At 40.4% G+C, this 12,161-nt stretch overlaps 1 protein-coding gene across 1 annotated transcript; it reads left to right on the top strand.

Moving 5' to 3' along the window:
- The first annotated feature begins 5,683 nt into the window (after window positions 1-5,683).
- On the top strand, window positions 5,684-11,057 carry LOC103279846 (homeobox protein vent1-like). The gene is made up of 3 exons (XM_062976981.1): window positions 5,684-6,070; window positions 7,940-8,238; window positions 10,302-11,057. Exons 1-3 carry the CDS (start codon window positions 5,845-5,847, stop codon window positions 10,617-10,619), a joined length of 843 nt encoding a protein of 280 aa, XP_062833051.1. The 5' UTR covers window positions 5,684-5,844; the 3' UTR covers window positions 10,620-11,057.
- The last annotated feature ends 1,104 nt before the right edge of the window (window positions 11,058-12,161 follow it).

Below are 12,161 nucleotides of genomic sequence, written 5' to 3'. Positions count from 1 at the left end.
ACCAGATAAAGTGGATTATATGATTTGATAATATAACCCAGAGAAAGGGGTCGGAGAAAGATTTTCAACTTTCTTTGGGTCCTTCTTCAACTGTGATCATTCTGGGGGTTTTTTGCATTCTTTCCATCCAGTTAGTCATTATACAAACTGTAACCTGAAACTGTTTCTCCCATCTTCTCCCTTCCCATCCCTTACTCTTTTTCTGTCATGCCTTGATTTTAGATTTTAAATCTACGAGAAAGGACCGCCAGGCTGATGCATTAAATTGAAATATGAGCAGCAATCTTCACATTGCATTTTGACTTATGCACACCCTATGGATTTCATAGGGTTTTCTTACGCAAGGAATACTCAGCGGTGGTTTAGTCAGTTCCTTTCTCCATCATATAAGCCCCTTCCACACAGCTGAATAAAATACCACATTTTCTGCTTTGAACTGGAATATATGGCAGTGTGGACTCAGATAACCCAGTTCAAAGTAGATATTGTGGGATTTTCTGCCTTGACATTCTGGGTTATATGGCTATGTGGAAGGGCCCTTAGTCTACATCACTTGGGATTTCTTCTTGGTCCCCCTTTTAAGTACCGACTAAACACGATCTTATTTAGCTGCCAAAATCAAAAAAGAGCCAAAGGTAAATAGGATATAAATACTTTGGGTAAATGGATGGACAATACCCCCTTGGAGATGTTCTCTTTACTGGTGAATAACATGATGTAACAAAATTTCAAAACTATTTATGTTCCTGGTTTGAAAGTGTTATTCCTGTTTAATTGTGTGGTACTTACTTTGAAAGTAGTTGTTATAATCCAGAAACTTCATTTTTGTGGCTGCCACAAACTATCTTGAATTGGTTGAGATTCGATGAGATATTAATTGAAAAACTATAGCAAAATGTGCTGCAGGATGTCCCACAAAAACAAAGTTTTGTGGTTTAATAAACTTTTTCCATGTGTTTATGACAGAACCAATTAGAAAATGATGTTTATAACTAAAGAACAAAACTTGTGTTATATGGTGCAATTAATCATAATGGTTTTTCTTGGGTTTTTTTTTTACCTCTCCTGAAGAATTAGACCCTTTGGCCAGATTTTGTAACTTGGGCCACTCTAATGAGGCCGAACTAGCCATCTTATGTAGACAATCTCACTTTGAGATAGGGGGACTAAAACCCATAACAATGTGTGGCTGAAAACTGCTTTGATCACCTTTGAAGAATATCAGGCTAAACATTAAAACTAGAACAGATAATGAAACATCACTTATTACCTGGGGATTAAAAGGAGAGTGAAGCAATCCTTTCACAGCAATGGTTTTTTCTGCCCCTTTTTCTCTGTAGCTGTAAATGGATCAGTGGGACATTATGAACAGACTAGGAATGGTGCGCAAGATATCAGATTTTCAAGCTTCTTGATATAAAAAGGTAAAGGATGGGAAGAGAGATTAATACTACTATAATGTCATATCAAATAGCTACTCCTTCACAGATACTAATATACAAATAGCCCTGTATATTTCAAAATACGAATAGTTGGCAAATGTTCTTCCTTCATATTGGAACAAATGCTGTGGATTCATAAAACCTAATGGATGTAGGAATATACTTTGGGGTTTTTTTATAATTTTTATTAGTTTTCTTAAAATACATTAATACATCAGTACCTTCCATACTCTTATATTTCACACTTAATTCATTGCATCAACTATATATGTATGTATATCTTGTTTTGTTCACTTTTATTCACCTCTGTGCCCCCCCCCCCTTTCCAGCCACTTCAATTTACATTCTCTTTCCAAAATACCATTTCTTCTTGTGGAGGTAATTTCCCATCTACTTCTTTTAAACCATTCTCAACTAATTTTCCCCAATCTTCATCAAAGTTGTTTTCCTTCAATACCCCTTTCCTAACTCTTAACCTACATGTCACCTTATCATTTATTGCTGATTTCCATAGTGCTTTATACCATTCTTCGATATGTATATTTATTTTACCTTTCCAGTTCCTTGCTATCAACAACCTTGCTGCAGTTAGCATGTTATTTATTGCATCCTTCTCTGTTTTTTTCAATTTCTTAACATTATATAATGACAACAAAGCAATACTTGCACTTTTCCTATCTTCGTATCTGTTATAGCTTCTATTTCTCTAAGTACCTTCCCCCAAAATTCATTTACATATTTACATTGCCACCACATATGTATGTATGTGCCCACCTCCTGGCAACCTCTCCAACAGTTTTTTGTGAAATTTTTATTGATGTTTGCTACCTTTACTGGTGTTAAATACCATTTCCAAACCAGTTTAAAATAATTTTCTTTAACACGTATCAGTAAGTTCCTTAAATGTCTTTGATCCCATAACTATATCCAATCCACTTCCTTTATCTTAATCCCTACATCTTCCTCCCATATCTCTCTTAATATTGCATCCTTTATTTTCCCCTTTAATTTCAATTATTATCTTATACATTTTGCTTGTTATTCCTTTCATCTTATGGTATTCTCCCATAGCTCTTTCCTTTTGTATCATTTGTTCAAATTGTGTAAGTTTGCCACCTTCCCCATTCTTTTTTATTCAGTTCTTGAACCATTGCTCTAACTGTAAGCAATGGAACCATAAGAGTTTAATATCTCTAAATTCTCTCAGTATAGCTTCTTTCTTCATATCCACTTTTATCCAATCTCCAATTTTGTCTATATTCTTCTCTCTTAGTTTTTTATCCAAAATATTTTTGGGTTTTTTGGGAATTTCCTATCCATTATTATTGGTGTTAATGTTGAACTTTCTAACAATAATATTTTCTTGTATCTATTCCAAATTTCTATCACATTTCTCAACATTGGGTTTTTTACTCCCTTAATTTCTTTCCTTTTTAAATCCTTAAAAATATATATTCCAAATTTTTTCCTTTGCTTCTTCCGAACCTCCTCTAACCATTCCAAATCTTCCTTATGTATCATCCCTTCTATATCTAGTCTCATTCTGTTTGCTTCATAGTATTTTTTGATGTTGGGAACAAATGCTGTGGATTCATAAAACCTAATGGATGTAGGGTACACTTTGTTACAAAGCTAATGACCTCAAAAGAATGGCCTAGCAACAACTTGCAGTGTCCAACTGTGCTGCTCTATAAGAAAAATAATAATAAATCTCACAGTAAGTCCTATTGCTGGGTTGTTGTGAGTTTTCCAGGCTGTACGGCCGTGCTCCTGAAGCATTCTCTCCTGACGTTTCATCCACATCTGTGGCAGGCATCCTCAGAGGTTATGAGGTCTGTTGGAAACTAGGAAAGTGAGGTTTATATATCTGTGGAATGTCCAACGTGTGAGAAAGAACTCTCTGCCTGAGGCAAGTGTGAATGTTGCAAGTGATCACCTTGATTAGCATAGAAAAGCCTTGTAGTTTCAAGGCCTGGCTGCTTCCTGCCTGAGGAAATCTTTTTCGGGAAGTGATTAGCTGGCCCTGATTGAAATCTACAAGCTCGTGGGCAATTTCAACAGAAAGGAAGAAACCATGAAAATGAACAAAATCTGGCTATCAGTATTAAAAAAAAAACTTTAAAATCAGGACAATAAATAAAGAACAACATTCAAAAACAGGAATTCCAGACAAGACATAATCAGGGCCAGCTCATCACCTCCCAACAAAGAATTCCCCTGGCAGGAAGCAGCCAAACTTTGAAGATGCAAGTCTATTCAATGCTAATCAAGGTGATCAAGTGCAACATTCACACTTGCTTCAAACAGACAAGAGTTCTTTCTCCCACCCTGGACATTCCATAATATAAACCCCACTTGCCTTCCCTTATTAGCCTTCATCCCAGAGTCAAAAACGAAAACTAACTTCCCTCCACTTAAAAAACAAACAAATATGGTGCTTTGTAGAGGATAGATGCCTTCTTCTCCTTCTCAGGCGGGCTTTCCACAATGGATTCCTGGCCATGAGTTGGACTAGATGACCTTTGGGAACTTTCCTATACTATCATGAGACCTTACATGACCTTATCTATCTATCTATCTATCTATCTATCTATCTATCTATCTATCTATCTATCTATCTATCTATACACATAGACATATATACATACACACACACACACACACACACATATCTTCTTGCAAGGTAGGTTATCAAACTAAATAAAATAACACATTTATAGGTCTTACTGCAAGAAAGGTAATCAAACCATATTATTTATATATACAGTAGAGTCTTGCTTATCCAACATAAATAGGCCGGCAGAACGTTGGATAAGTGAAAATGTTGGATAAAAAGGAGGGATTAAGGAAAAGCTTATTAAAGGTCAAATTACGTTATGATTTTACAAATTAAGCACCAAAACATCATATTTTTCAACAAATGGTCAGAAAAAGCAGTTCAATACAAGGTAATGTTATGTAGTAATTACTGTATTTATGAATTTAGCACCAAAACATTGCAATATATTGAAAACATTGACTACAAAAATGTTGACTACTAAAAGGCAGACTGTGTTGGATAATACAGAACATTGGATAAGCGAAGGTTGGATAAGTGAGACTCTATATTCTTGAGAAGTAGGTTATCAAACTAAATAAAATAACATATTTGATCTATATCTTCTTGTGAGCTTGGTTTTCAAACTTAATAAAATCTCATAAACTGTACGTATATATATATGTGTGTGTATGAGGTAGGTTATCAAACTAACATATTTTATTTCTTGTGAGAACCTACCTTCTTGCGAGGGAGGTTATAATAATAATATAATAATAAGTTTATTTCTATATATCCTGCCCCATCTCCCCGAAGGGACTCAGGGCAGCTCACATGGGGCCAAGCCCAACAACATACAACAAAATACAACAGTATAAAATATACAATATAAAATACAACAATATAAAATTCATAACAATCACAATAGTATAAAATACACAATATAAAAATATTATCAAAATAAAGTTATATAGATAGATAGATATAGTAGAGTCTTGCTTGTCCAACGTAAATGGGCCGCAAATGGGCCGGCAGAATGTTGGATAAGTGAATATTTATTATTTATTTATTTACAGCATTTATATTATCCAACATGTTGGATAATAAGGAGAGATTAAGGAAAAGCCTATTAAACATCAAATTAGGTTATGATTTTACAAATTGAGCACCAAAACATCATGTTATACAACAAATTTGACAGAAAAAGTAGTTCAATATGGAGTAATGCTATGTAGTAATTACTGTATTTACAAATTTAGGACCAAAAGATCATGATGTATTGAAAACATTGACTACAAAAATGCATTGGATAATCCAGAACGTTGGATAAGCGAGTGTTGGATAAGTGAGACTCTAGTGTAGTTTGATAACCTCCCTCGCAAGAAGATGCCAGGTCTCATCTAGTATAGGAGAGATCCCAAAGGTCACCTAGTCCAGCCCACTGTCCCGAAGCCCCTGTGGAAAACACTCCTGAGAAGGGGCATCCACTCTGTAGGAAAGTGCCATGTTTTTAAAGATATTGTTGGAAACCCAATGAGGCCCATGTCTCCTTAGGCAAGAATGGCCCTCGCCAAATCCCTGCTGATTCTTGAACTCCCCTTCCCTCAGGGTTGAGGAGGTGACAGGCCCGCCAAGGGCCGAGGCGAGGCTCCCTCTCAGTGGCAGACGCGGCGGAGCCAGGTTTGGGCGGGAAAGTGCGAAGGGGCTCCGGAGGCGGACCTTGTTCGGCCCCTTTGAAGTGCCGGGCCCCCCGGGCCGGAGGGTGGGAGGGCCGCCCCATATAAAGCAGGCCAACCCGCGGGGCCCTCGCTTCCTTCCTCCAACCGCCCTGCAAAGGCACAGCCAAAGCGAACCCAGTCCCAAGCCATGACCAAGGCCCCCTTCGCCTCCGTGGCCTGGCTTTCCCAGAGCAGCCGGACCCCCAAGGAGCCCCGGGAAGAGCCCCCCGAGGCCCGACGGGGAAAGCCCTGCGCCCAGGGGAAGCCTTCGGGGGGAGAAGGGCCTCCTTCGGGCCCAGCGACGCCCCCCGAGCAGCAGCCGCCGCCTTCGCCAAGGCCCAGGGCTGCCCGGCCTCCCGCCCCCTCGTCCGCAGGTAAGGCTCAGCCCTTGGCCTCTTTCCCGCTCTCTCTCGTTCTCTCTCCTCACGGATTTCTCTCCTTCTAAGGATGTAACTTATCTCCACTGAAAGGAGGCATCTACACTTGAACTGCATTTAGTTTAATGCCAAGGAATCCCAGGAGATGTATTTTGCTGAGGCAGACAAGGCTCAAGACCTTGGGGAGAGACCACTCTCCTGACTCCATGGCATTCAGCCCTGGTAGTTAAAGCGGTGTCAGGCTGCATTCATTCTACAGTGTAGATCAGTGGTTCTCAACATGTGGATCCCCAGGTGTTTTGATCCACAACTCCCAGAAATCCCACCCAGTTTACCAGTTAGGATTTGTGGGAGTTGGAGGCCAAAACATTTGCGGACCCAAAGGTTGAGAACCACTGGTGTAGATGTACCCTAGGGTTGCCACATTGTGAAAGGCACAGCAAGGAAGAAAAGAGGCTTCCCAGTAGAGGAGACCAAAGAATTCAGTTTGATAAATGACAGTAGATTTAGAACAGGTAAAGGCTTTTAGTGTAATTATGTTTGATTGGTGTAATTATGTTCTGTTTAAGTACTTGTATTATTCTTTTTTAATTTCAGTTTTAATTTTTTTCCCTTAGTAATAGAGTTATTGATGTTATTTTGTATTATTTTGATGTCTGTGAATTTGTTTATGGCATTGAATGTTTGCCTTTTTGTATGTAAACCACCCTGAGTCCCCTGGGGATGTGGGAGGGCGGTCTATAAAGAAAGCATTTATTAATATGTATTATTATGTCTTATTACTTATGTACCATTGGTGACCAAACAAGGATTAGTGCAGACAATGGTATCTGCTCCAAATAATGTTTAAATTCTGCTTCTGGGAAGTCAGGGGCCATTCTCATTTTTTTTTGAAGAGAGCTTTACCTTGCACAACCAGATTAAGGAAATAAGCCTGACCTCTGTGCATGCTTTTTTCCTTGGCTTGTTCTGTTTAATTCGGAAAGAGAGCCAGTGCTGTGTCGCGGTTTGGACGCAGGATTCTCTCTCTTGCGGAATCCCACTGGGAGACTTGGGGGTCGCACTCTCTCAGCCTCAGAGGAAGGAAACGGCAAAAGGAGCAGCTTCTCCGAACCAACTTGACCAAGACAGCCCTGTGAAGCTTACTTCTGAGGGCCTTTTCACACAGCCATATAACCTAGAATATCAAGGCAGAAAATCCCACAATATTTGCTTTGAGCTGGACTACCTGCGTCCACACTGACATGTATTCCAGTTCAAAGCAGATATTGTGAGAATTTCTGCCTTGATATTCTGGGTTATATAGCTGTGTGGAAGGGCCCTGCATCCAGCCCCAAGAGATTAGTGGGGCGGGGGGCGGCGCGGCTGGGCCTTGAGCTGCCTTTTCTTTTGGGAAGAATACCTGAACTTCCCCCCAGAAGGAAAGCCTTTCCACCCCCTCTAGCTGCCCTGACTCAATGCTACGGAATCCGCCAAATTGTAGTTTGACTAAGACTTTATTTAGCGTTCTCTGCCAAAGAGCAGCGTTGCCTCACCAAACGACCAATCTCAGGATCCCATAGCATTGAGCCCTGGCAGGTAACGCGGTACTAAACTGCATTCCTTCTACAGTGTAGCTGCACCGAGATGTGACTGCTGGCAAGGGGAGGATGGGGGGTGCAGTCCATCGCCTTTGGGGGTGGCCACAGCTTGGAAAAACAATACATTTCATTCTAGCCACTCTTCCTTGGTTTGGATGTTGGACTGGGCTTTTGAGAGAGCAGAGTTCAAATCCCCACTCAGCTCTGGAAACTCTTTCTCAGCCCCAGAGGGAAGCCGAGGCACAAGGGAACATGAGGAAAGGGCTTGACGGCGGACAAGAGCAATGAATAAGGGGAAGGCTCTTCCTTGTTGTGCCTGGTGGATGTGGCGCTGATGTCCCTCTTGTTTCTCCGGCAGCCCTGGCGTCCCCCGAGGGAGAGTGGGGGTCGGACGGGGAAGGGAGCCCCTCGGAAGGCCCGCCCGCCGCCAAGAGCAGCAGCCACAGCAGCCCCCGCCGCCGCCTCCGCACCGCCTTCAGCCTGGAGCAGATCAGCACCTTGGAGAGCGCCTTCCAGCGCCACCGCTACCTGGGCGCCGCGCAGAGACGGAAACTGGCCGCCAAGATGCGCCTCTCCGAGGTCCAGGTAAGGGATGCCAGGGGGTGAAGTGGCCTCAGACTTAAGACGGGCAGTTGACAAAGGCAGGGGAGAGAAGAAGGTACAAGGAATGGACTCAGGCGCAGATTATAGGCACAGGGGGCAAAGGGATCTCAACTAGGAAAAGCTTCCTGATGGCAAGTTGGTCAGGAGAATATGCTACCGCCTGGGAGTGTGATGGAACTTCCTTCTCTGGAGGTTTTTAAACAGGCTGGATGCCATAGCTGGACCAGGATTACCTTAGGGAACATAAGGCAGCTGGAATATGTCCAATTTTGTTTTGTTTTGAGATTTTATTTATTTATTATTTTGTGGAGACTTTCCTTAATTTTCTCACTGTCTCATATTTATCACTGATGACTGTGCTTAGCAAAATATGCTATTTAATTGATGAGTCTCCATAGTAATTGCCATTGGTTAATAATGTTTTTAATGTTTAATATTTATTAATAACTTATTTCTGGACCTTATTGTGCTTTGTGTGATTTTTGTCTTGTATTTTATGTGAAATGTGCTTTAATTTGTATTGTATTAGATTGATACACTGTGTATTTGCAATGTGGCACTGAAGTGGCCAAACTGTAGGCCTCTCTGAGTCCCCAGGGTGAGAAGAGCAGGGTAGAAATATAGTAAATAAATAAATATGGTCAGAGTTCTGGAAAGCAAGCTCTATTTGAAATAGCTTAGGGATCTGGATAGGTTCAGTTAGAAGAGAAGGTTGAGAAGAAGCCATATTTGGAGCCATATTTTCAATCTTTGTAAGGGTGTCACATTGAAGAGCTGGCAGGCTTGTTTTCTACTTTTAAAAAACTAGGATACAGAACAATGGAATCATGTTTCAGGAAAAGACATTCCACCCAAATAAAGGTTGAGGTCTGTTGGAAACTATATCTGTGGAATGATCAGAGAGGGAGAAAGAACTCTTGTCTGCCTGAGGCAAGTGTGAATGTTGCAATAGGCCAGCTGATTAGTATTGAATAGCCTTGCAGCTTCAAAGCCTGGCTGCTTCCTGGAATCATGTTTCAGGAAAAGAGATCCCACCCAAACTTTGGGAAGAATCCCCTGACAGTCAAAGCTGCTTGGGCAGCAAAATATGCTACAGTTTCAGAATGTGGTAGAGTGTCCTTCTGTGGAGGTTCTTAAACAGAGGCTGAATGGTCATCTGTCAGGAGTGTTTCTGCTTGGCAGTGGGTTAGACTACATGCATCTTCCAACTGTATGATCCTATAACATGCAGTGAGGAAATATATGCAGTTGGAAAGCTGGTGGAGGAGCAGCTGAAAAAGGCTGGGGAAAGAATAAGACAAAGACTTTGGGCTGTTTCCATATAAAGATTTTTTTCACCTCGCTGGTGACATCTAACACAACATCTACTGTATAGATTCTGCCTTTTGTCTGAAGTGCTTCCTTAAGATTTCTAATGTGAGTAGCATTTAGCAATAGAATAAATATGCATTTCCTTGTCAAAAATGGGGTTTCCTGAAAGTCAGGGAAGATCAGATTAGCAAGAAATTATCACAATTTAAGACCATAATCTATAGAATAGTTTGTTTCTATGCCTCACTGATATGTTTGTACATGTGTGTTTCATTTTTGTGCTTCTGTTTTGATGTAGTTTTGTAGTTGTTGCAATGGTGATAATGTAGTTGAATGGTTTTAGCATTATATATCATTTTTTTTGCTTTTTTGTGATTGCCTGTCTATTATGTTTTCTTTTATTTTGAATAAAAATAGAAAGTTGTTAGTTGAGCAGTTTTGAGAAGTGGGGGAGAGAATATGACAAAAGTTAGGGGCTTAGGCTCAGGCTATGGACACAGGAAGCATGGTGTTGGGGCGGGTTGAAGTGGCATCATAGGGCAATGATCATATAGTGCAAAATGGTCTCTGGATTAGACCACTCTGTGTATTTGATGAAGTAGTCTCTAATCCATAAAAGGACATGCTATGGAAATTGCTAGGGTTTTTGGTGGTTTTGTAGCACGGCTTGTGTGAAGACTGTGTACCACAGAAGTATTTAGGTCGATCCAACTCTTCTTCTTTTTCACCCACAGATCAAGACTTGGTTCCAGAACCGGCGGATGAAGCTGAAGCGCCAAATGCAGGAGATGCGATCGGAGGTTTATCCTTCCATTCCATTTTACAGTCCTCTCCCCTTTGGCTCCCAGAATGGGCCTTTGTCCTATGTGTACTCACCCCACCAGCAGACAGTGAGCAAGAGAGAAGATCCCATGCCTTTGGGCCTGCCTTTCCCACCTCCCTCGATTGATCCCAGGAGCCCCTCAGCAGGGCAGCCGGGGGCTGTCTGGCCCATGCCCTTGCCTTGTCTTGTGGGATACCAAGACCCTCGGACTGTATTCATGTCTCTCTGATGCCAAGCTGGGGACTTGCAGAAGGATTTGCACTAAACTTTGTTCTCACACTGAGTATCCAGAGCTACAGGACTTCATTGTCCTGGATACAGATGTGGAGGAGACATTTTGCACAGGGGCATTTATTTACTTGTTGGGAGGGTGGGAAAATGATCTATTAATATAAAGGCAATATGTGTATTCAAAAAGGTCCAATTGACTCTTCACTTGTATAAATTAGAGCTTGGCCTTAAAAGAACATAGACCACTTCCAAATTGTCTGTCTTATCCTTGACTATAATTGGGTGCAGATTATTCTGCAGGAGGGGAGGAGTATTTGGATGGATTTTAATGATTCTGCAGCTGATATTGAGATAGAGTACAAGCATCTTTTGATATGAGGGTTGTGCAATAATCACATTAAAATGCTGATCAATTTTGATCATTGCTAAAAACAAATCAGAAACAAGAGAAATGCTAGTATTTTGTTCATAGCCCACTGACTCTGAGTTATTTGTTTTTTGTGGGGATGGGGTGATATTTACAGTAAGCTTTCTTCAATATAATATGTAAACCACTGACTAACTGCAATGCACTCTATGGCCATTGTTATCATCAACAATAACATGTGGAACACAATATATTGGCAAATATGCTTAGTGAGATCCTGATAGAAATGTTGTCATATCAAATCCAGGGAATCCCACTTGAATGGTAAACATGAATTGCAAGCACAGAAAAAGTAATGCAACTTAATATGGAATAGCTGCTCTGTAATAATAACAATATTTAACAGTTATGTTCAACTTGAACATATCCCAAGCATTATATAGAGCTGGCAAGTTTTGAACCTATTTTGTGGCTCTTTCTTTTGGATACTGTGTAATAGCAATGCTGTATGAAGCAAACATGAAACCAGATGTTGTGTGCTTCCAAGTCATTTGTGAGTTATGGCAACTCTTAAGAAAATCCTATCAAAGGTTTTCTGGGGCTGAGAGCGTATAACTTACTCAGGGTCACCCAGTAGGTTTTCATGGTCAACTGGGAATTTGAACACTGGTCTCCAGAGTCCTACTCTCTGCCACACTGGTCAGTTCATTGTACTGTCCTGCATTAATATCAGGCAACATCGTTTTTTTCATCTTTTCAGTATTCACCATAAAAGTATTAGCACTTTAAACTACATGGTCCCTGGATCACCACCACCACCCCATCAGTTAATTTCATGTGTTGGAGCATTGAGTTATTTCAGGAAACAAGATAAATGATTGTACTTCTATCAGACTCAACTTTAATTTAATTTTATGGCATACACACAAATACTGAATTATTAATTAATTTAAACAAATAAGTGTCAAGCAAAACAGAATGTTAAAATATTAAACAATTCTAACCTATATTTTGGATATGTCATCTTTTGACTTCCTATCAATGTTTCTAACATAATAAAGTTTTGATATTTGGTTTTGCTATCAGCCATTTCTGCTTCCTTTGATTAACCTCTTATATTTTCTAAATCAGGACATGTGTTCACATAATTGAGTTCAGCACAGAGTTTTCAAA

Source organism: Anolis carolinensis, chromosome 3, assembly GCF_035594765.1.
Source record: "Anolis carolinensis isolate JA03-04 chromosome 3, rAnoCar3.1.pri, whole genome shotgun sequence".
Classification (NCBI taxonomy): Eukaryota; Metazoa; Chordata; class Lepidosauria; order Squamata; family Dactyloidae; genus Anolis; species Anolis carolinensis.
The sequence above is the reverse complement of the archived record's forward strand: the minus strand, read 5'-3'. Positions and strand labels throughout refer to the sequence as shown.